This window comes from Gymnoscopelus microlampas (assembly GCF_963454915.1).
Source record: "Gymnoscopelus microlampas genome assembly, chromosome: 2".
Lineage (NCBI taxonomy): Eukaryota > Metazoa > Chordata > Actinopteri > Myctophiformes > Myctophidae > Gymnoscopelus > Gymnoscopelus microlampas.
The window spans coordinates 20,285,794-20,310,601 of NC_139939.1; the positions used below are offsets into that span (position 1 = coordinate 20,285,794).

Here is a 24,808-nt window from a genome sequence, read left to right on the forward strand (position 1 = left end):
TGTGTCATCTAACTTTGAGCATGAAGCTCTCAGATGACTCCCCTTCCTTGATTTCCCCAAAATAGTCCAATACATGCGTGTAACTTTAACATTCCAAAATGCTCTTCTGGAAACAAAATATGACCATGTTAATCCACAAAAGCCTGTCATTTGGGGTCAAATTATTCCTGTCAGTTGGTCACCCACCAGGGCCACCTGGTGTGTGACTCATCATGTTATCAATGACCACATTTTCATGGATATAGGTCATTTTCTAAAGACAGCCAAGCATCATTCACAATACAAAAGGAATGTTGCAGTGCAGGTGTTAAGTGGGTGAGGGAGATATTTCCAAAGACCTTGTAATTCTAGAGAACATAAGATGTTTGCCATCAAAGGTGAGCTTATATGTATATTTTACTTTTCATATCAGATATAGTTTGAGGTGAACTATTTATGTAATGCTTTTATGGTAACTTAATTCATCACATTACATTCACAGAGCAGCCCACCACCAGGGTTTAGAACATAGCAAAACTTATACTTCAATGAAATCAACTTTGACCTCTCACCATGACACAGGGGTTAATAAGCAGAACATTGTACATCCCATCTTAAAACCTGACTCTGATGAGAGAATTAGTTTATATTCACTCATAATGAGTGAATACAACATTGTTTAAAGGTAGGGTAAGTGATATTTTTTGGTTAAAACAAAAAGTATTTTGTTAAAAGGTTAACTCTATTCTGATAGTAATCATTGCTATAGAGTGTTTGTTCAGTAACAGGAGTCTCCCCGTCTCTCCAGCTCTTTAATAAACAGAAAATACATTTTCCGGTAGGTGTCAAAACGTCAGCCAATCAGGAGAAATTGCCCATTTTCAAGTTTCAATTTTGCATGCTCATTTCTTAGTGTCATCACTTCCAATTTCACTTGTTTAATCTATACCCTGATTGAGTTCTCTATCCTGATTGGATACAATTGGAAATGAAACTGAAACTGAAACGAAAATGCATTTTCTGTTTTATAAAGAGCTGGAGAGACCAGGAGACTCCTTTTACTGAACAAACACTCTATAGCAATGAGTACTATCAGAATATAGAGCTATTTAACACTTATTGCAACCAAAGAAAATCACTTACTCTACCTTTAAGTCTGAATATTCAGATTGTCTATTTACTGTTCATGCATTTCATAATATATGCATTTCTAAATAGCCTACAGGGTGTGTGTCATATTCATATATTTTATATTAATCTTATAAGAATTAAGACATATTTGAATTGCATGAAAATTACTAATCAATTCATCCACAAATGGATGCTCTTGGTTCTTTTGTAACAGAAAGTCAACAGTTTCTAGAAGGTTGCATGGATGGAGCATGTCTGGGGGAGGAGGGAGGGACATGTATAAATATGTTAGGTTGTGATGGGTGGAGAGATGGTTGTATTGTTCTCTTTGTCCAATCATTCACAGCAGTTACTGGCTCCACCCAAGCTCTTTAGTATAAGAAGAGTTTGTAGTTGTAATTCATCCACAACTCCTCCAGGATATCAATCATTTCTGATCAGACCTGATTCAGTGGAAGATGGACTCTCTCAACCCAACCAGGGACAGTTCTGTTGAACAGGAGGGACCCAAAGAAAATGGTATGTTACTTTCTCTACTTCCTTTCTAGTTTTAATTCCCCTGCTCTGTTGTACAAATCTTTTATTACTTTACTTTTCAAGTTTTAAATTAAGCAATCTCACTACTTGTCTCAATCTTATACTTTGTGTCTCAAACTATTTCTGCAATACCATGAATTGGCTGGTGGTTAACTTTTCTAGGGAACAGCTTTATGTAATTAAGATGTACATTTGTACTCTAGTCCCACTTCTCAACCATATTTCCTTTGTCTTTCTGCAATCCAGTGTTGAGTCATCAGTCTGGCTTCCCGGTGCTTCCAGCAGTGATTGAACAAAGAAGCTTGGCTAAACCAAAACGACACGGCTGTGATCAGTGTGGACAAAACTTCAGTTGCGTGTCCAAACTTAACATACATATTTCTAAAGACCTTGTAATTCTAGAGAACATAAGATGTTTGCCATCCAAGGTGGGATTATATGTATATTTTACTTTTCATATCAGATATAGTTTGAGGTGAACTATTTATGTAATGCTTTTATGGTAACTTAATTCATCACATTACATTCACAGAGCAGCCCACCACCAGGGTTTAGAACATAGAAACACTTAAATATACTTAAATGAAATCAACTTTGACAATAAAACATAATTTGGTCAGCTATGGTACCTTGACCTCTCACCATGACACAGGGGTTAATAAGCAGAACATTTTACATCCCATCTTAAAACCTGACTCTGATGAGAGAATTATTTTATATTCACTCATTAATGGGTGAATACAACATTGTTTAAGTCTGAATATTCTGATTGTCTGTTTACTGTTCATGCATTTCATAATATATGCATTTCTAAATACAGGGTGTGTGTCATATTCATATATTTCACATTAATCTTGTAAGAATTAAGACATATTTGAATTGCATGAAAATTACTAATCAATTCATCCACAAATGGATGCTCTTGGTTCTTTTGTAACAGAAAGTCAGCAGTTTCTAGAAGGTTGCATGGATGGAGCATGTCTGGGGGAGGAGGGAGGGACATGTATAAATATGTTAGGTTGTGATTGGTGGAGAGATGGTTGTATTGTTCTCCAATCATTCACAGCAGTTACTGGCTCCACCCCAAGCTCTTTAGTATAATAAGAGATTGTAGCTGTAATTCATCCACAACTCCTCCAGGATATCAACCATTTCTGATCAGACCTGATTCAGTGGAAGATGGACTCTCTCAACCCAACCAGGGACAGTTCTGCTGAACAGGAGGGACCCAAAGAAAATGGTATGTTACTTTCTCTACTTCCTTTCTAGTTTTAATTCCCCTGCTCTGTTGTACGTTTTATTACTTTACTTTTCAAGTTTTAAATTAAGCAGTCTCACTACTTGTCTCAATCTTATACTTTGTTTCTCAAACTATTTCTGCAATATCATGAATTGGCTGGTGGTTAACTTTTCTAGGGAACAACTTTATGTAATTAAGATGTACATGTGTACTCTAGTCCCACTTCTCAACCATGTTTCCTTTGTCTTTCTGCAAACCAGTGTTGAGTCATCAGTCTGGCTTCCCGGTGCTTCCAGCAGTGACTGAACAAAGAAGCTTGGCTAAACCAAAACGACACGGCTGTGATCAGTGTGGACAAAACTTCAGTTGCGTGTCCAAACTTAACATACATCAGAGAATTCACACTGGCGAGAAACCCTATGGATGTGATCAGTGTGGACAACGCTTCTCTCTAATGAAGAACCTTAAAAGACACCAGACAATTCACACTGGAGAGAAACCATATGGATGTGATCAGTGTGGAAAACACTTCTCTGCTATGGCCGCCCTTAAAAATCACCAAAGAATTCACACCGGAGAGAAACCCTATGGATGTGACCATTGTGGTCAACACTTCTCTCAAATGTCCAACCTTAAAAAACACCGGAAAATTCACACAGGAGAGAAACCCTATGGATGTGATCAGTGTGGACAACACTTCTCTACGACGTACACCCTTAAAACACACCAGACAATTCACACAGGAGAGAAACCCTATGGATGTGACCAGTGTGGTCAACACTTTTCTCAAATGTCCAGCCTTAATCAACACCGAAAAATTCACACTGGAGAGAAACCTTATGGGTGTGATCAGTGTGGACAACACTTCTCTCAAATGTCTAACCTTAAACAACACCGAAGAATTCACACTAGAGAGAAACCTTATGGATGTGATCAGTGTGGACAACACTTCTCTAGAATGGCCCACCTTAAAATGCACCAACAAAATCACACCGGAGAGAAACCCTATGGATGTGATCAGTGTGGACAACACTTCTCTCAAATGTCCAACCTTAAAACACACCAGAGAATGCACACTGGAGAGAAACCCTATGGATGTGACCATTGTGGTCAACACTTCTCTCAAATGGCCAACCTTAAAAAACACCGGAAAATTCACACTGGAGAGAAATCCTAATTTGGTCAATACGGAATTAATTTTACTCAGTTAAGCAGCATAAAATGCCATGCACACACACATCAATGACAAATTATTGTGAACACTGTGACAAGCGCTTCATTTGAAAGGATCAGAAACATGCAACATGATGACCCATTGTTGTTCTTTTAAGCAGTTGTTTATTAAGTCTGCTGAGCTGTTATGAACCTATTACATGTATATTAGCAATGCCGTCATAGATGTTTGGACACTAGTGTGTTAACACTGCATGAGAATGGTACTCACACCAAAGTCCTTGTAGCGGTGGCCCACGGCAGAATGAACAAAAAAGTGGCAGCCAAAGTGCCAAGTGTGCGGCCACCTTCTTGTCTCTTGAAGACCACTATTTAATCATGTGTTAACACACACATGGTGTATGTCGTTTTCAAAGTAATGATTAGAAAAGCACAGGTAAGGTGGTGTCTGGTGTTGAAGCCAGTTAGTACAAATTGCTTTATATATGTATGCCTTCTGATTTCTTGTATATTCCTGATTGCTGCTACAGATACCATACCTGGCATCATGGTTTAACTTCATTAAACCTAGTTGTTATATTGCATTGTTGTGTTATCACTGTCTTTGCTGAACATGTCCCATCAATATTTCACTTATTGTACTAAGTTAGTGACAAATAAAACCTTCTTGATTGATTCTTAATCTTTTTTGTTCTCCTTTTTTCTTGTATTTTTTTAGTGGTTTATAGGAAATATCTTTAACATTGTATTAAGACTTAAATGATGTGTTAAATCTATATAAGTCTATATAAGTGGTTAAGTGAGACATACAGTGCTGCTCTTTGCTGTATGGTTATAGCCTGACTCATCATCATGATCATCATGATCATAGCTTTGATCAGTTCAAACAAAGAGGTGTCAAACATGTTCACCCTTCTTTTCCCCTCTGAGAGGGGAGGTGATTGTTACATTACATCTGTATTAAAAGGAGTAGTTCACTAAGGAGTAGTTAAAAAAAAAAAAAAAAAAAAACTCAATATATACCAAATCTCTTCATCAGTATCATCAGTATAAATAATGTTTTAATGTGTTTGAAATCATGTTTAAATGATTCTTAAATGTTCTACAATGTTATATCATATTATTTCATAATCATTTACCAGTGTATTTAAATAGTTTGTCTATGTTTTAGGAATGTCAACAAACAGGTTGTTTATGATTTATTAACTAGAAAAAGTGCTCCTCGGAGCACAGGTCTCCACCAGGTCAGGTAGGTTATTGTGGCCTCCTGGTGGCGCTATAACATGCAAATGTTAAAAGGGTGGCATTTGCTCCTCAACATAGTGTGAATGTGCGTGCAAAGTTTGATCGCAATTGGATGCTGCGTTCATGATTTGCGGCATTTTGTTCAAAACAAGCCACTACTGCAAACTTTAGATGTTAATCTTGGCCAATCAGGATGGAATATGAAAAATCAAACACATCCGTCTTGATCACATGGCTATAGAGATCATGTGTACCGATTTGGGTGAAATTTGGATAAAATCGGAAGGATTAATATAAAAACAATTGTTTTACATAAGTCGGCCTCCTGGTGGCGCTATAAAAGGCATCGTGAAAATGCAGGGCAAAGGTTTTTCCTTGACCTCTATGTCAAGGAAAAGACCTCTCACTTACAAAGTTTTACACAGATCGGTGCAGTTATAGGTAAAACACGAATCGGCCTGTTATAGCGCCACCATGAAGCTGATTTGAACATTTTCAAGGGGCATTTCTTCCTCGATATAGTGGAATATGCGTGCAAAATGTCAAGGAAATTGCATGCTGTGTTCATGATTTGAGGTATTTTGTTCAAAACGGAGCGCTCCTGCAAACTTTGGAAGCCATTTTTAGCCAATCAGGATGGAATATGAAAAATCTGAAAGATTTGTTTTGTTTAATGACTATAGAGATACTGTGTACCGATTTGCGAGATTTTTGGACAAAATCTGTAGGAGTACTGTCAAACAATAAGTTTTGCACAAATCAGCCTCCTGGTGGCGCTATAAAAGGCCCATGTGAAAAAAAGAGGTTCTGCTGTGGCATCCAGGGAGAGTGTGTGCACAGCTTCACTGCGAGCAAGCCAACGGTGCCGGAGATTAGCTGTACACAGACAGAATAATTTATAGGAAATCTCTTTATTAAGACTTCATAAATGATGTGCTAAATCTACCAAAGTGGTAGATACAGCTAATTCTCTTTGCTGTATGTTTATAGCTTGACTCATCATGATCATAGCTTTGATCAGTTCAAACAAAGAGGTGTCAAACATGTTCACCCTTCTTTTCCCCTCTGAGAGGGGAGGTGATTGTTGTCCTCTTTGAGGCATTTACATCTGTATCAAGAGATGTCCACTTGTGATCAACCAGAATGCAACTGGTGATCAGGCCCATAGAAACCCGAGATGCATTGATATGCAAGATCTGACCAGGTTTATACACACAAAATAATAATTACAAAAAAATCTAAAGATTAACTTCACATTGCAACTTAATTCAAAATATGTAGAGGGGATAGTATACACATTCAAGGTGCTGATGTATTATCTATGAAGGCAGTGAGTTTATAATATAATAGTTTTGACGTATTTGTCATCTTTATTTTGTCATCTCAAATGTCCACCCTTAAACAACACCAGAGAATGCACACTGGAGAGAAACCTTATGGATGTGATCAGTGTGGTCAACACTTCTCTAGAATGGCCAACCTTAAAACACACCAGAGAATTCACACTGGAGAGAAATCCTAATTTGGTCAATACAGAATTAATTTTACTCAGTTAAGCAGCATAAAATGCCATGCACACACACATCAATGACAAATTATTGTGAACACTGTGACAAGCGCTTCATTTGAAAGGATCAGAAACATGCAACATGATGACCCATTGCTGTTCTTTTAAGCAGTTGTTTATTAAGTCTGCTGAGCTGTTATGAACCTATTACATGTATATTAGCAATGCCGTCATAGATGTTTGGACACTAGTGTGTTAACACTGCATGAGAATGGTACTCACACCAAAGTCCTTGTAGCGGTGGCCCACGGCAGAATAAACAAAATAGTGGCAGCCAAAGTGCCAAGTGTGCGGCCACCTTCTTGTCTCTTGAAGACCACTATTTAATCATGTGTAAACACACGTGGTGTATGTAGTTTTCAAAGTAATGATTAGAAAAGCACAGGTAAGGTGGTGTCTGGTGTTGAAGCCAGTTAGTACAAATTGCTTTATATATGTATGCCTTCTGATTACTTGTATATTCCTGATTGCTGCTACAGATACCATACCTGGCATCATGGTTTAACTTCATTAAACCTAGTTGTTATATTGCATTGTTGTGTTATCACTGTCTTTGCTGAACATGTCCCATCAATATTTCACTTATTGTACTAAGTTAGTGACAAATAAAACCTTCTTGATTGATTCTTAATCTTTTTTGTTCTCCTTTTTTCTTGTATTTTTTTCGTGGTTTATAGGAAATCTCTTTAACATTGTATTAAGACTTAAATGATGTGTTAAATCTACCAAAGTGGTTAAGTGAGACATACAGTGACATCTGCTCTTTGCTGTATGGTTATAGCCTGACTCATCATCATGATCATCATGATCATAGCTTTGATCAGTTCAAACAAAGAGGTGTCAAACATGTTCACCCTTCTTTTCCCCTCTGAGAGGGGAGGTGATTGTTACATTACATCTGTATTAAAAGGAGTAGTTCACTAAAAAAAACGAAAAACTCAATATATACCACTTTAAAAATCTCTTCATCAGTATCACCAGTATAAATAATGTTTTAATGTGTTTGAAATCATGTTTAAATTATTCTTAAATGTTCTACAATGTTATTATATATTATTTCATAATCATTTACCAGTGTATTTAAATAGTTTGTCTATGTTTTAGGAATGTCAACAAACAGGTTGTTTATGATTTATTAACTAGAAAAAGTGCTCCTCGGAGCACAGGTGTCCGCCAGGTCAGGTAGGTTATTGTGGCCTCCTGGTGGCGCTATAACAGGCAAATGTTAAAAGGGTGGCATTTGCTCCTCAACATAGTGTGAATGTGCGTGCAAAGTTTGACTGCAATTGGATGCTGCGTTCATGATTTGCGGCATTTTGTTCAAAACAAGCCACTACTGCAAACTTTAGATGTCAATCTTGGCCAATCAGGATGGAATATGAAAAATCAAACACATCCATCTTGATCACATGACTATAGAGATCATGTGTACCGATTTGGGTGAAATTTGGATAAAATCGGAAGGATTAATATAAAAACAATTGTTTTACATCAGTCGGCCTCCTGGTGGCGCTATAAAAGGCATACGTGAAAAATGCAGGGCAAAGGTTTTTCCTTGACCTCTAGGGAGTGCACTTACAAAGTTTTACACAGATCGGTGCAGTTATAGGTAAAACACGAATCGGCCTGTTATAGCGCCACCATGAGGCTGATTTATAAAAATTCAAGGGGCATTTCTTCCTCAATATAGTGGAATATGCGTGCAAAATTTCAAGGAAATTGTGTTCATGATTTGAGGTATTTTGTTCAAAACGGAGCACTCCTGCAAATTTTGGAAGCAATTTTTAGCCAATCAGGATGGAATATGAAAAATCTGAAAGACCCGTTTTCCGTTTGCCCCCTGTCCGACACACGGACAGGGGGCAAAACATACTCTCTCGCCATACCTTTCGGCCTGGCGGAGACAATGATATCAAAGATCTTTAAATGTTCCGAAATAGTGACAATATCAGATCTATGAGCTGGTTCATCAAAGCATGCGTTGCAATGTACAGTACTGAAGAAAGTACTAGAGAACCACACAACCTTGTCTCTCGTGCCGAGACATTTTATATCACAAATTAGACAGTCAGTCATCCATCACTGTCTAATTTGGGGGGGAAAAAGGTAACCTACATGTCCCTAAGCAAGTCTAATCAGTAGACCAAGGTGATGTGCAGACAGCATGCCCCCTCTAGTTCACATCCCCCCGATGACGACAGAGCGAGCAAAGACTAACAGCCCCCCCATCTCTCACCTCAGCCACAACCTACTCTCATCCGGCAAGAGGTGAATGAAGAATTGGCACTCTTTAGGGCTTTTCCCAGGATTGTTCATAGGCCTAATGAGGCCGTGTGGCACATCACCACGCCTGGAGTGGTGTGAACTGCTATTGTGTTTCAACTAACCCATTCAATACGGGGATGCATATATGTGTGTCAATTTAGATTTCTTTGGCTATTCAAAAATAGCAGATATAGGCTACAAGCGCATAGCGCGGCACCGAGTGCTGCGCTATGAGCTTGTAGATCTGCTATTTTTCAAAAATCGCGAAAATGTGTGCAAATCTTTGAATATATATTTTTTGAAGCGAACAACTCAAATCTTTGCTTCTGGGGGGTCCCTGGAACACAATATTTGGAGATGGGGGTCGGCGGCCAAATACATAATACCATCTTGGGGGTCCTTGACAAAGTTTGAGAACCCCTGTTATATTAGAACCATTATAGCAACATAAGCTTGTTTTTTTTTTAAACTGTTAGGATTTAGAACACATTTGTAGAATCCCCCAGAAGCAAAGTTTTGAGTTAAAATGTTTTGCTAAAATATACATATATATTCAAAGATTTGCACAAATTGTCACAATTTTTCCAAAAAATAGCAGATCTACAAGCTCATAGCGCGGCACTCTGTGCCACGCTATGAGCTTGTAGATCTGCTATTTTTGAATAGCCAATGAAATCTAAAAATGACACAGATTCTTTCCCGGTCTAAATGGGCTAACAGTGGCCTTGGAGTCGGTAGTAGTGAGAGTCTGAGAAAAAGAAAACACAGTGATAACAGCTTACTGCGAATCTCACCCAGTGTGAAGTAAGAGGTGCTTTTGATGAGTTTATTTCATTGAGCTACATACTGTACATACATACGTGTGTGTGTGTCTTGAGTGAGTGTGTGCGCGCACTGTGTGACTCCAGGGCTTCACAGGAAGGAGTCGGTTTATGTATGTTTTAGTATTATATGGCACATACTGCAAATTAAAGATCGAAGCGGCAGGCTGCTGCTAAACCGCGCGTCGTGTGTGTGTGCGTGCGTGCGTGCATGCCGCACGTGTGTCTTTTTAAGTGCGGCTGTGCCATCCTGTTTGCGTTGCAATCCGTTGCTAATCAGCTGCAGGCGTTCATGCTACATGGAGATATACGTACATACAGAGTAACAAGCAGCTGGCACTACCAAAAACACAGTCAAATGTATGTTAAACTGGGGCACCCCGATGAGCACATGCAAAATAAATAAAGCCAGTGTGCATTTTTGCCAAACAGTAAAACAGTAACAGTAAAATGTGCCTCGCTGTCACAAGTAGGGAAATATGTGGGTTTTAATGGGAAGCACGGGGTAAAATATACAAAGGATTTGAATTTCATCAGGCTTAATATAGCTGATACCGATCACAATTAAAACATGCCGTGATCAGACAGATCCCTAAAATTAAGTCCGGGGTAATTTTGCCTTGAAATGTAGCTGTTTTGCTAACCCCCACGTCTGCAATTTGCACACTCGTTTGTCTGTTGAGAACCAAAGGTAATTAGTGCTTTCCCACGGCAGGACCTCCAAACAACCTCAAACCAATCATTAAATAGCTACTGTATGTTATTAAGCCCTCCCAGAGGCATTATTCAGCATGCCTTTGGGTGGTTCTCAAACTTTTTCGTGTCAAGGACCCCCAAACTAACAAACTAACAGCATTTGGACCTCACTTTGAGAACCGCTGGTGTAGACTGTGGCCAGTGGTGTAAAGTAACTAAGTACATTTACTCAAGTATTGTACTTACGTACAATTTTGAGGTATTTGTACTTTACTTGAGTATTTACAATTTCCAATAATTTTACTTCTATTCCACTACATCTCAGAAGCAAATATTGTACTTTTACTCCATTACAATTATTTGAAAACTTATATTATTAGTTAATTTGCAGATGCAAATTATTACATTATAAACCTACATTAACCAGTTTAGCCCTATTTTATACCTAGGCTATTTTAAAATAGCCGATCTACAAGCTCACAATGTGTCGCATCGCGACACGTTGTGAGCTTGTAGATCTGCTATTTTCTAATATTTTAGTACTTTTACTTTTGGTACTTTAAGTACATACTTTTCTACTTTTATTCAAGTACATTTTGAATTCCGGCCTTTTACTTGTAACAGAGTACTTCTACATTTCAGTATTGATACTTTTACTTAAGTAAAACATTTGAGTACTTTTTTCCACCACTGACTGTGGCGCACTAAAACACAAAAGCACATTTTAGAAAAGGTTTTATCTTGATGTGGAAAAGCCTTCTCTGCATTCGTGGAGCTACTGCGGGGGTAAGGCATACAAGCACCTGAGGCCACAGACGTTCGCGTTTAATTATTCATCGTTATGTATTTTTTTCATTGATAATGTACCAACCAAGGAACAAAATGTCCTTTAACGCTGGTGAATAATTGCATTCCTTTGTGCTGGAATCAATCTGAGCTTGTGATTATTTAATCGAGTTATCTGCATCTGGTGCTACACCTTCACTGTACTGTGTCTATCTTACAGGCCTTGCTTTAATTATATTGTTAGGTAGCCTTGTTTTTGTCGCATTCCTGAGCCAATCATTTTATTACCGGCGGAAAGATGCTAATGTATCCGATAGGAGACACAAAGGAGTCTCTTTGAGTCTCCTACCGGAGAGACCGCCGCTCATCAAATTATTGGCTTAGGAATTTGACAAAAAACTAAAAATCTCCATGAATTCAATGCTTCATGGGGTGTGTAAATGATAGAAAATACGTAATTTTTTGGGTGACTACTCCTTTAAGTAAGATTTTGAATATAGGTGTTTCCCAGGTGTATTTCCATCTTGTGGTGTTGCTACTTTTTGTACTTCTTCCACCAGTGATGGAACAGTATGTAGGGATGAGACGATAATCGCTATGATCTTTTATCGCGCTAAAACACTAACAAGACAATAACCATGGAGAATTTGATACATCGTGAAATTGTCCGTCATATACTTGACCCGAGTTGGCTCTGTACTTTTTCCGTCTACGCCAAATCTCTTTGCCTAAAATAGCATATCTGCAAGCGCACATGTGAGCTTCAAGGTCTATGCTATCTCTGGACAATGTTCCTGCCAGAAAATAAATGCCGGGGTGCAATTGGTTAACAAAAGTGCCATTTTAAGAGTTTTAAGCAGATTTTGATTATCCCGATAATATCGTTAATCGCAATTATTTTGGCGACAATAATCGTGACATTTTCATATCGTAGTACCATCCCTAGTATGCTCTCTCAATTATTTCTGGTATGCTTGTCCCAGGTATCATGTGAACATACTGTATCTGAACAACAGAACACAGGTCTAAATCTTTGATATTTCCAAAGATATACAGCATTAGAATCCACACAGCCGTGCCAGAGAGGAAAGTGTGTCTGCAATGGCTCAGGAAGCCGTGAAGCCTGGCTGCGTTCCAGTGGTGGAAAGACATGAGTACTTTTACATTACTTCAGAACGTTACTTTGTCGATTGAGATTTAAAAAAAAATACATTCGAGCCCTATTGTTTACTTGGTCTATTCAAAGATAGCCGATCTACAAGCTCACAACGTGTCACGTTGCATCGCGTTGTGAGCTTGTAGATGAGCTATTGCCGAATTTTGAAAAACTTTAGTACTTTTACATTGGTACCCAAAGTACTGTTTGATGCCAATACTTTTATACTTTTACTCAAAGTGAAATATCGAATACAGGTATTTTACTTGCAACAGAGTATATTTATGTTGTGGCATTGTTTTTACTTTTTACCTTTTACTTAACCCATTCAATCCGGGAACGCATCTCTGTCATTTTCGATTTCTTTGGCTATTCAAAAATAGCAGATATACAAGCTCACAGCGCGCCACCGAGCTTGTAGATCTGCTATTTTTTTGAAAAATCTTAAACATTTGTGCAAATATTTGAATATGCAGTATAGGCAATATATTATCAAAGGGAACATTTTTGACTCAAATATTTGCTTCTGGGGGTCCCTATTACAAAACATTTTGAGATGGGGGTCCACGGCCAAATACATATGATTTTGGGGGTCCTTGACATGAAAAAGATTGAGAACCACTGATATAGAAACATACGTTTTTTTTAAAAACTGTAGGATTTAGAAGACATTTGTAGAATCCCCCAAAGCAAAGATTTGAGTTACAAATGTCTGCTTAAAAAAAAATATATATATTCAAATATTTGCACACATTTTCACAATGTTTCAAAAAATAGCAGATATACAAGCTCGTAGCGCGGCACCGAGTGCCGCGCTACGAGCTTGTAGATCTGCTATTTTTTGAATAGCCCAAATCAATCTTAAAAAAACGACACAGATGCGTTCCCGGTCTTAATGGGTTAAGTAAAAAAAAAAAAATCCGAGTACCTCTCCCACACTGACCACCAGAATATCCAGACAGCCCAGTGCCAGAGGAGTAAAGTGTGTCTGCAATGGCCCCGCAGGAGCCGCCGTGAAGCCTGGCTGTCTTCTCCTGCGTCGTCTAGGCCTGCTTTAATGCGGCACTCTAATTGATCAGCATTCATCCCTCATCCACAGTGGATTTATGGAGAGACAGTGCCCGCGGCTGCCATGGTGCTCTGGCTGCCACTGGGGCCCCGAAGAGAAATGACCAGTGGGAGCCGTGCCATCCACTATCCACACTGGGGAGTACAGCCAGATCGCCACTGCCCATGCTAATTATGTTTAACTAATCCAGATTTATACACCCCTTCTTTATTTATGCCAATGTATCTACCACATTTGTACACTCTACTGATCTCTCTGTCTGTGGCACCGTGAAGTGAGCATGCATGTATTATTTTGGCTTGGCCAAGATCTAATAATTATCTCATTTGAACCATTGTTTTTGACTACTATACTATATGTTAGGGCTGCCAACTATCGATTATTTTCTTGGTGATTATTTCATCAATTGCTTTTTCAATTAACTGAATAATCGAGAAGCACTTTTTTTATTTATTTATTTTTTGTTTTTCTAATATATTTCAACAAAACAATTTATTTATTTATTTTTGGCTGAATTAATCGGCTTCCCGATGCATTGTGAGCTTAAGCTATTTTCACTATTTTTGAAGATCAATACATTACTCTATTAAAGCAGAACTATGTAGTTTGGGGTATCAGTGGCCACTTTGGACAAAAATAACATGGCAGCCAACGTCTTTGTCTTCATTAGAGTCTCTGTAAGCATGTCTGGCGAGGACGCGCAGCGATTGGCCAGTCTTCGCCTTGACTGGTAGTTCTGCCTTGGTGCCTTGGCAAATGCCAGGATTATTGATTCATGACATTCAGTTTTACAACACATTAAAAGTCTTTGTCATGGTCCTTCAAACGTGTTTAAAAGGTTTTAACTGAACATTCCACTCCAGTGATCCATTGCAGGTGTTTTGCTCTCACATTTCCAAAGCCTTTTCAACTGCAATGAAAAAATAAATCTTTGCCTGCGGGTGTCGCTGTTGAGGGATTTTTCCTGTCAATCATCGCCTCTGCTTGAGTTCATAAAACCCCCCAAAAAAACATAAAAAATAAAAAAAAAAGTGAAAATGAATGTCATAGAACCTTTAAACTCATTGTCTCACCCATAGTAATACAGTCAAGCCCCTAGCAGGGACCCCCCTGCGTCCATACATTTATGGAAGGATGATTGTTATCGCTTAACTGCCATGAGTTTTTCATAAACGTGCCAAGCCACTGCCTGCGATTCCGAGCGTTTTCACTGACCTTTGAAACATCATGCAATATTTTCCACGATCGCAATCGCCTCATTACACAGGGGTCTTGTAGAATCAGGGGGTGTGTGTTGGGGGGGGGGGGGGGAGTGCCCGGTCGCGTTAGTCCATTCCATAGTTATAGCCAGAATGTGGCTTGTTTTCTAAGACACAAAGTTTGTAGAGACACTTAGTCCATTTCTTTTTTACAGTCTATGGTCAGCTCCCACCTGATGTTGTGTGGGAGTTCAGACCATTCCAGACCATAATGAATAACCGCTAGCTTGCATAACGTCTTCAGACTAGGACTTAAGTCTAGGACATACAGGTCATAAGTGGGTGTGTACCTGATTGTTTGTCCATAAAATGTAGAGTTGTATCCTCCAACAATGACGATACGATCTCCCACCATGCAGCAGCACATGGAAAACGCCTGACGCGGGCTTTTCCCCTTGGTCTCGACCTCGTTCCAAGAGAAGTATTTTGGGTTGAATTTCCACATCTCTAATGTCAGATTGGTGTTGTCACCACCAAATATGTACAACTCTTCGTTATAGGCAAAGGCTGAATGACCTGTGCGTCCGTTTGGAAGAAGCTGCGAAGAAGGCGTGCTCAGCCAGCAGTTGGTCTCTGTGTCAAATACTCTGATGTTTTTGACATTCCCCTGGTCACCATAGCCCCCAAATACAAACATATTTTTCCCGATGATCGTGGAAGAATGATGTACTGAAACCGGTGGGCGAGTGCCTCTGCTGTTGATTAAAGACCAGACCATTGTGGTAGTGTCCAACTTGTAGATGTCGTTAAAGTATTCAGTCGGCCTCCACCCCCCATGGATATACATGACCCTCACAAGGACACAGGCTGAGTGCCCAACCCTTGTGTCTGGTACAGTCCCAGAAACCTTGGGTTTGAACCATCTGTGAGTGCCGACATCGAATGCATAAAGCACATTGTTGCACACATTTGGCATGTTGTCATACCCTCCCCAGATGTAGATGATGTCTTCCATCAGCACAGCTGTGTAGCCCATGCGCCTGGTGGGAATCTCAAGGGGATGATCTCCTCTTCCACTGGTCACTGGGGACAACTTCATCCAGCGCAAAGGTACTGTGTCGAAGATGTACATTTCCATATGATCAGTGTCATATTTTCCATCCATAAAAATATACAGCTTGAGTCCGACTACCACAGCACGATGGCAACTCCTTTCTCTCCCGTTCAGATGTGCCGCCCAACGAAACATTATTCAAATGTACTGAGGATCTTTGAAAGCAGGTGAATGTGTTGGTCCGAATTGTTAAATGCCATTTAGTTTATTGTACAGCCATTTTGAAGGACAACGACATGGTTGCGATGATGTTGCGATGTCGTTGCGTAATGACGTCATTAGGTAAAAAATAGGACGGTGCCGAAGTCAGGCTTCTTCTGTCATTGACCATGTCGTAGAAACATCTCGCAAAGCGCTGTGATATAGCCAATAAGCTTAGCTTAGCCAATATAAACCCACGACACACACTTGTTCAAATTAGGCCTCTTCCGTAATGTCACACAAAGCCCTGCCTATCACTAAGCACTCAGATTTACTCAAGTAAAAGTATCAATATCACAGCGTAGAAATACTCTGTTACAAGTGAAAGGCCTGCTTTCAAAATCTTAGTTTGAGAAGCTTACCTTAAAAGTACAAAAGTATTGGCCCGGACCTGTGGCCTAGCGGTCTGGGCACCTACAGTACCGCACCGTCGACGTTGGTGCAGTGGAGAGCTACCTTAACTCATGGACTGCCACTGACGAGTACACTCGTCAAGGCTGCCAATGACGAGTTGACGAGTGCGTGGTGTTTTCAGTGGTTTTCCACTAGATGGTGCTCTTCGCTAACCTGGGAATCACCATTTGACCCCCACTGAAGCAAGGGGGCTGCAGGTCACGTGATCGCAAAAAAGACAGCCCGTTCCCTTCCTTGTTGTTCGATTTGGAAAATGTGGCTTCTTCCTCTGTTTATGTTGCTTTTTGGCGAAAACAGCCTACATTCAACTGCCCACAACTATGGAACGGATGACCGCGGCAGACCGCTTCGCAACCCCCCGATTCTACGAGACTCGGATACGTCTTTTGACTTGTTAAAAAGTTACATAGAGCCGTTTTAAAATCATTCATTCAATTTATATTAACTAGACCATACCCGTCGGGGGATATGAGCACCCAAAACTTGTTTCACGGATGGTCCGCTTGTTTCACGGATGCGGCAACACCGGCGCTTGTTTCACACACATGATTTGGCAACCCGGGAGCCAGCGAACACAAAAACGCTAACTAACGGCTGAATATTTGGGGAAAGCGAAAAAACGGGCTTCGGTGTTCCGTGCACATGGTAATGGTCAATGGCTGTGTGCAAATGCAGATCAATTGCCCCAGACACTGAGGAGAACAGATTTTGGGGATGCGGTTTGGGTTTTTGGATAGGGGATACATGACATAATTACAATATGAAAGTTAAAAAATATATATATTATATATATTTTTTGGGATGTGGCCCCCCTAGTGGTTGTGGCCCTAAGCGGCCGCTGGTATTGCTTATAGCTGCGGCCGGCTCTGATGGGCAGTTCATTTATAGGCAGGCTTTTGTTTTCAATTGTTACATAGCAGGGGCGGGGGGGGGGGGGGGGGGACCACCTGAAGGGACCAGCATAGCGAGAAGTGATTGTTCCGCCTGCCTGAGGCAAGGTTGAAGATTCATCAACTATACACAGTACCAGGAGGACTCCATATTCAACTCCACAGACGTCCTTGTTTGGAAACGAGCTCCTTTGGCCATCAGTGCGTCGTCCCCGCTGTGTGAGGAGGGGGGAATGGCTTCCAGTTTATGTGTTCCATGAGTGTGTGGGATGCAATGAGCTGCACCACTTAGCTTCATGCCACAACTGATATTTTCCTGATATCTAAAAAACGCCATCTTCCAACATTACAGGGGGATGAAAAATCATCCCTGGTGTCCTCCTGTCCGGGTTCTTTGTGGACACCACGGGAGATATTTGATTTGTATTTGTCTCTAATGGATATAAAAATGAAAAAACAATGTCATCTCAAGGTTGCAAAATGGAAGACGCTTGTGGGAGAGGAGGAGGTGGGGGGTGGAGGAGGAGGTGGGTTGGGGGAGGAGGTGGATTAAGTTCTTGTCCTTCAGGGAGATTTCCATCCAGGGCCAGTGGTGGAAAAAGTACTCAAGTAAAGTGAAAGTATCAATACGGCAACGTAGAAGTACTCTGTTACAAAAGTCCGGAATTCAAAATTTACTTGAGTAAAATGTACTTGAAGTACCAAAAGTAAAAGTACTCAAATGTTTGAAAATAGCAGATCTACAAGCTCACAAGAACAATAATTTGATGACAGGCAGCGGTTCCGGTATAGGAGACACAAAGAGTCTCCTTTGTGTCTCCTATACCAGAACCACTGCCTGTACCGGTCCACTGGTCATCAAATTATTGGACAAAAACAAAAAAAAATATCCATGAATTCAAGTCTCCATGGGGTGACTAATCAATAGAAAAAAATAGATTTTTTTGGGTGAACTATCCCTTTAAGTTCTTATCCTTCAGGGAGATGTCCATCCATCTGGGAAGTCGCTGTGAGCACAGCCAAGTCACACTCTGTAACAAGCTCTTAATGTGAGGACACATATGCCATCGCTTATGGCTTCTGGAATCTCCTCGCATACCGTAGCAGAGATTGGTAACGGCGGACATTTGCTGGACGACTAGACGAGGACATAAATGTTGTTATTTAACCCACTAAGACCGGGAACGCATCTGTGTCATTTTAAGATTTATTTGGGCTATTCAAAAAATAGCAGATATACAAGCTCGTAGCGCGGCACCGAGTGCTGCGCTACAAGCGTGTTTTTTAAATCGTGAAAATTAGTGCAAATCTTTGACTATATATATATATTTTAAAGCGAACATTTGTAACTCAAATATTTGCTTCTGGGGGGTGGTCCCTGGAACAAAATATTTTGAGACGGGGGCCAAAGACATCATTTTGGGTGGTCCTTGACATGAAAAAGTTTGAGAACCACTGACAGCAACATAGGTTTAAAAAAAATGTTAGGATTTAGAAGTCTTAGGCCTCAATGGGTTAAAAAGCCACACACACACATAACATTGTCTCTGCGGTCGGTTACTGGTCCCCACGCGGCGCTGTACAGAGATGGACTTTCCACGGCATGAACTGACTCTATCACGTCTTTATCCATCTTTTACATCTCTGTCATGCCTGTGATGAGGTGTGATTGTTTGTGTATGCAGTGTACGTGCAGAACTGGGAATTAATGTCAAATGGCGTTACTGCAGGATAAGTCCAAGTTAGAGAAGTTATCCATCCACCACATGGGGAGCGCTGGAGGGAGCAAAGCAAAATGTGGAGTGAGCTCCTTTTGTTGATAGTGACTTTATCACACACGCACACGCACACACACACACACACACACACACACACACACACGTGCGCAATGCGTCGCGGAGCCCGAGGGCCAGATATGGACGAAATTGTGAATCCACCCACACTGCATGTCACCATCCGTGGTTCACTAACTGTCACCATGCTATCTATGACAAACACACACACACGCACGCACACACACACACACACGCACACACAGCCAGAGAACCGTGTTGAATGCATGGATGCATACTGTATAGGCATCAGTGCATACAGTATATATGGACATGTCATGAAAGACATGGGTTAGACATATTGTCGGCAGAAAAGACAGATACTTTGTCCATATATATATAGCAACAGATGTACTGTATTTCAGTGCATCCATCCATCATTCACCTCCTTTAAGTATATCCCCGTAGGGGTGGGCGATATGACTTCAAATCAATATCACGATTATTTCAAACTTTTCAATTTAATGGACAATTTTGTTTATATTGAAAATGTGCAAATCTGCAAGCTCCCAAGCTTTTAGATCTGCTATTTTAGCTATTTCTGAAGTATAGGGTTAAGCGGTTAGTCAGCCTAATCAATGTAGTCGATAGTAATTCTCAATTCTTCCTAAAGTATTGAAAAATGTACATACTCAACTAAAGTAAATGCACTTCAAAATGTTTCCTAAGTACTAGAGTACTTGTTACTTTCTGCACTGGGTATGAGTGTAAAGTTGGTTGCATTGCCAGACTGTTTATGCTTCTCCTGTCCAGACAGAACACGTTCCACTTGGCTGAATGACCCGTCCCATGGTGCCTCAGTGCAGCTGAGCAAGAAATGGTGCTTCAATACCTCTGTGTATTCAGATCTTTCAGAAGGATTCCATGTCCCCCCCATTGCACTCGGGCCCTAGCTCCACCAGCAATGGGAAAATCTGCTGTTTGCTTTGTATGAAAGCTTATACAGTATATAGTGTTTCTCAAACATTTTCAGGTCAAGGAAAACTAACCCAAATGAATGTGTATTTGACCCATCTGAAAAGATGCCAAGGGACCCTCTGAAGAGAAGATTTGGGGTTTTGTTTTTACCAGGTTGCAAAACCTGGTCTCCATCTACACTCGCTAGTCCTGACTTTTGCGTCACTTTTTCCTCATTGGCTGGTCCTTTAGCCAATGAGGGCTCAATGTCCTCTCAGAATATGGGATCTAAAGACGACCCATAATACTGTGTTCGGCCACTGTATGTCACTCTATGGTAAGTGGCGCTGTTGCTCAATGTCCTCTCAGAATATGGGATCTAAAAACATTGCCATGTTTAGTGAGACAAATAAGCAACCATATGGGATCTAAAAACGTTGCCATGTTTAGTGAGAGAAATAAGAGAACCTGGTATAATATGACAATATGTCATATCTAGTTCTTCCATATTTTTCAAAATGTTAAAAAAAAAATTAGAACTACAAGCTCACAACGCGTCCCTTAGCAGCACATTGTGAGTTTGTAGATCGGCTATTTTTGAATAGCCAAAGAATAAAACAGGGTTTAAAGTGGTTAAACTGATTGCGATGCTACATTAACTCATTTTGCTGGGGACCCCACATATGGGGGAACACTGTTTTAGATATCTAGCCGACGAGAAAATGTCGCCAACTACGATTGTGTTTTCCGTTTTTATTTGTGATGATGTGCACAGCGGTGCAGCGCTGCTCTAAAGGATTATGTGCGCACAAATGACACAAATGGCACAATGGCAATCAATTTGGAACACACTTACAGGAGCCTAATATCTCGGCCGGTTAACTTGCACAATAACCATGAATGGTTAATGCAAATATGAGCCCCAAGGCATGTACTCTACGACTGAAACCAGCGTGATGCTACGGTTAAGATGGCAAAGGGCTGAATGATAAAGCACAGACTTTGTATGGATAGAAAGCCAGCTAAATTAGAACAGTATTAACTTACCAAAAGAAGCCAGCCACACACACACACACACACACACACACACACACACACACACACACACACACACACACACACACACACACACACACACACACACACACACACACACACAAACACAGCTTCAGTGTGAAATGTGTTCCCTACACCCCACTGTGTCTCAGAATAAAGTAGTAGTCATTGCATAAAGTCTCTATTCAACAACTCCACCACGGACCATGCCGGTGGGGTGTCCACATGACGCCTTTAAAGAAAGGGAAATGCAATCACACTGAGTGACTACACCTGTGAGGAAAGAAGATTTCAAGGGGCTTAAACACTTTCAACCAGGCTTCCCTATTCTCCATCAACAATATCACAACCCATTGTGCGCTCGCAGATCTACTATTTGTTGCTTGTAGAGACTGTAGATCAACAGCTATTTGCACTGTTTGACGTAAAACAGGAAATCACCAAACACCAAAGTAGCTTCTGACAAAAACATCCGCAATAATAAGATAGATTCACACAACCTTTGGGCGTACTGTGAGAATCAGAAAAAGGAAATGGAAAATTAGACTAAAGCGTGTGAAATGGAAATGTTGGCGGGGCATGGCAGACTAGCAGAAAGGCACTGTTTATATGACACATATCACCAATCAGCCGGATTGCTGCAACAGGAGTGACGGGGAGACACGGATGTGGATTGACAAACAAGCCGAGCGGTCGTGGAATGGCAACGTATTTCATCTTCACCGTAATTGTTTGCTATTTTTCACTTATTTTGTCCTATGCGTCCTGATGTTGTATAATTCTGTTTCCGTTGCTTGATGTTCTGTGTAAAGTACATTGAATTGCCTCGTTGTTGAAATGTGCCATAGAAATAAAATTGCCATGATGACTGCCTTGCCTTGCCTTCACTGGACTGCAGCGTTGCCAGATTGTGCGAGAGAAACAAGCAATCAGGTCTACGAAAACAAGACCAAAATAAGCGACGGTTTGACCGCTTTAAACCATGTACATCGCCAATGCAAATCTTGTATGTGGGGTCCCAGGCAGAGAACATTTTCAGATGGGGCTCCGTGGACATATACATAACATGGGGGTCCTTGACACGATACCAATATTTACAAGCAGAACAACAAGCCCCAAAGTCACTTATAATGGCAACGCTGCTGGACTCTGGTTGCACCAGGCTCAACTTGAGGCCAACAGTTATTTTAGTAGGAGTGGACAGGACACTGGGCCTCAGGGAAGAACAAGAAATGCAGACGCGGCAAGAAATCCTCCAACGGACACGTATACAGTACCTGTACTGTACCGGAGCCGCAGCATTAAAATGAGCTAACGTTATTAATCTATCCAATAAGCCCATATCATACTGTATCTGCCACAGTAAAGGCTGCTCATAAACAATGCCTATACAGTGGTGTAACTGAAGTAACTAAAAGTGTACTAAGTACATTTACTTAATTACTGTACTTAAAGATGGAGTGTCATGATATTTTTCAACCCTAAAACCTGATCATAAGGTATTATTATTATGTAAGGATTTTTTTCAAAAACAAAAGTGTACAGAAATTGTTAAAAAAAATGTTTTTATGTGGACACGCCTCCAGTTCATTAAGTATGCCTGGTTCTCACCTTAGCATCTCCTCCACCACCTTAGCACCACCCACCTGTCCTAGTCCCTCCTCCTCCTCATGCCCACACCTGTTGTGTTATGCTAATGAGGGGGAGGGTATGTTTTTTGGGGGCTCTGTGATGTCACTAAAGGGCTGTTTCTCTATTGGCACGTTTGACCCTCAAGATTTCAGCCTCCAGGAAGAAACTCCAAATAATCAGAGAAGACATAAAACACCATAAAACCACCACCGGGGGGCTTAATGAAGTTCTATCAACCTCATAGACACATAAAAAAAGTGCAAAAACATGGCACCAGCTCTTTAAGTACAATATTGAGGTACTTTTACTGTACTGGAGTATCTCCAATTTTCAATGCTTCTACTTCTACTCCACTACATCTCAGAGGCAAATATTGTACTTTTTTTTCTCCACTACAATTATTTAATTACTAGTTACTAAATTATTTTGTTATAAAACAGACATCAATGACTTTAGCCCTATTTTATACCTATATGGCTATTTGAAAATAGCAGATCTACAAGCTCACAACGCATCGCATCGCGACGCGTTGTGAGCTTGTAGATCTGCTATTTTCAAACATTTTAGTACTTTTACTTTTGGTACTTTAAGTACATTTTGATACCAATACTTTTGTACTTTTACTCAAGTTCATTTTGAATTCCGGACTTTTACTTGTAACAGAGTACTTCTACATTGCAGTATTGATACTTTTACTTAAGTAAAACATTTGAGTACTTTTTCCACCACTGTAAACAATGTAATGAGTCAAATACAAATAAAAACATGCACAAACTAGAAAAAGTGCTCCTCGGAGCACAGGTCTCCGCCAGGTCAGGTAGGTTATTGTGGCCTCCTGGTGGCGCTATAATAGGCCAATGTGAAAAGGGTGGCATTTCTTCCTCGGCCTAGTGGGAATGTGCGTGCATTCATGATTTGAGGCATTTTGTTGCAAAAATGTGTTCTGCTAAATTAGACCTGCTGGTGGTGCTATAACAGGGTAAGGTGAAAAGGGTGGCATTTCTTCCCCGGCCTATTGGGAATGTGCGTGCAAATTTTCACAGAAAGCGCAAGCTGCGTTCATGATTTGAGACATTTTGTTCAAAACGGACCAATCCTGCCAACTTTGGAAGCCAACCTTAGCCAATCAGGATGGAATATGACATATCAGACAGATCCGCCTTGATCACATGACTATAGAGATACTGTGTACCGATTTGCGTGATGTTTGAATAAAATCTGTAAGAGTAATATCCAAAAATGGGTTTTTCACAAATCGGCCTCCTGGTGGCGCTAAAACAGGCCCATGTGAAAAATGTGGGGCAGAGGTTCTGAATTGGCACCCAGGGAGTGTGTGTGCACAGTTTCACAGCGACCAGGCCAACGGTGCCGGAGATTAGCCGCTCGCAGACAGATGGACACACGGACGGACGGACGGACGGACGGACGGACGGACAAGGGTAAAACATACTCTCTCGCCATGCCTTTCGGCCTGGCAGAGACAATTATTTCGTAGTAAAAGATATATATATATATATATATATATATATGTATATATATATATATTTTTTTTTAGAGATCATACGGCACAAACTCCACTATCCTATCTGTGAACACTCATCATCCCCCCAGCAACAACCAAGCTCTACTTGAGTCGTGATCAACCTTTTATCAATCACACGAACGTTCCTCTCCCTCCGGAGGGAAAATCCACTTTCATGCCCACCTAAATATAGAAAACTCATCTCTAGACATAATAACGTCAATTGGGAAATCTGGGCTACCCTTAACAAAACGAGGGAATATGAAGTAGTTAGTGATCTGACAAAAGCACAAAATGAGGAACTTAAAAGCTTTGGAAGGAAAGAGAATTAATTTGAGTTTGGATACAGCGGGTGCACTAAAATCGGGTCGCACGTGATTGGGAAG

General features: G+C 40.5%; 1 protein-coding gene across 1 annotated transcript in view; it reads right to left on the bottom strand.

The window, feature by feature from the left end:
- Nucleotides 1-15,996, bottom strand: part of LOC311054366 (kelch domain-containing protein 3-like) — a gene marked incomplete at both ends in the record, with an annotated part of 72,761 nt that extends 56,765 nt beyond the window's left edge. Inside the window, one exon of the mRNA XM_084070268.1 lies at nucleotides 15,215-15,996. Within this exon, the coding sequence (XP_083926394.1) occupies nucleotides 15,215-15,996 (782 nt within the window). The remainder of the gene's footprint in view (nucleotides 1-15,214) is intronic.
- Between the last annotated feature and the right edge of the window lie 8,812 nt (nucleotides 15,997-24,808).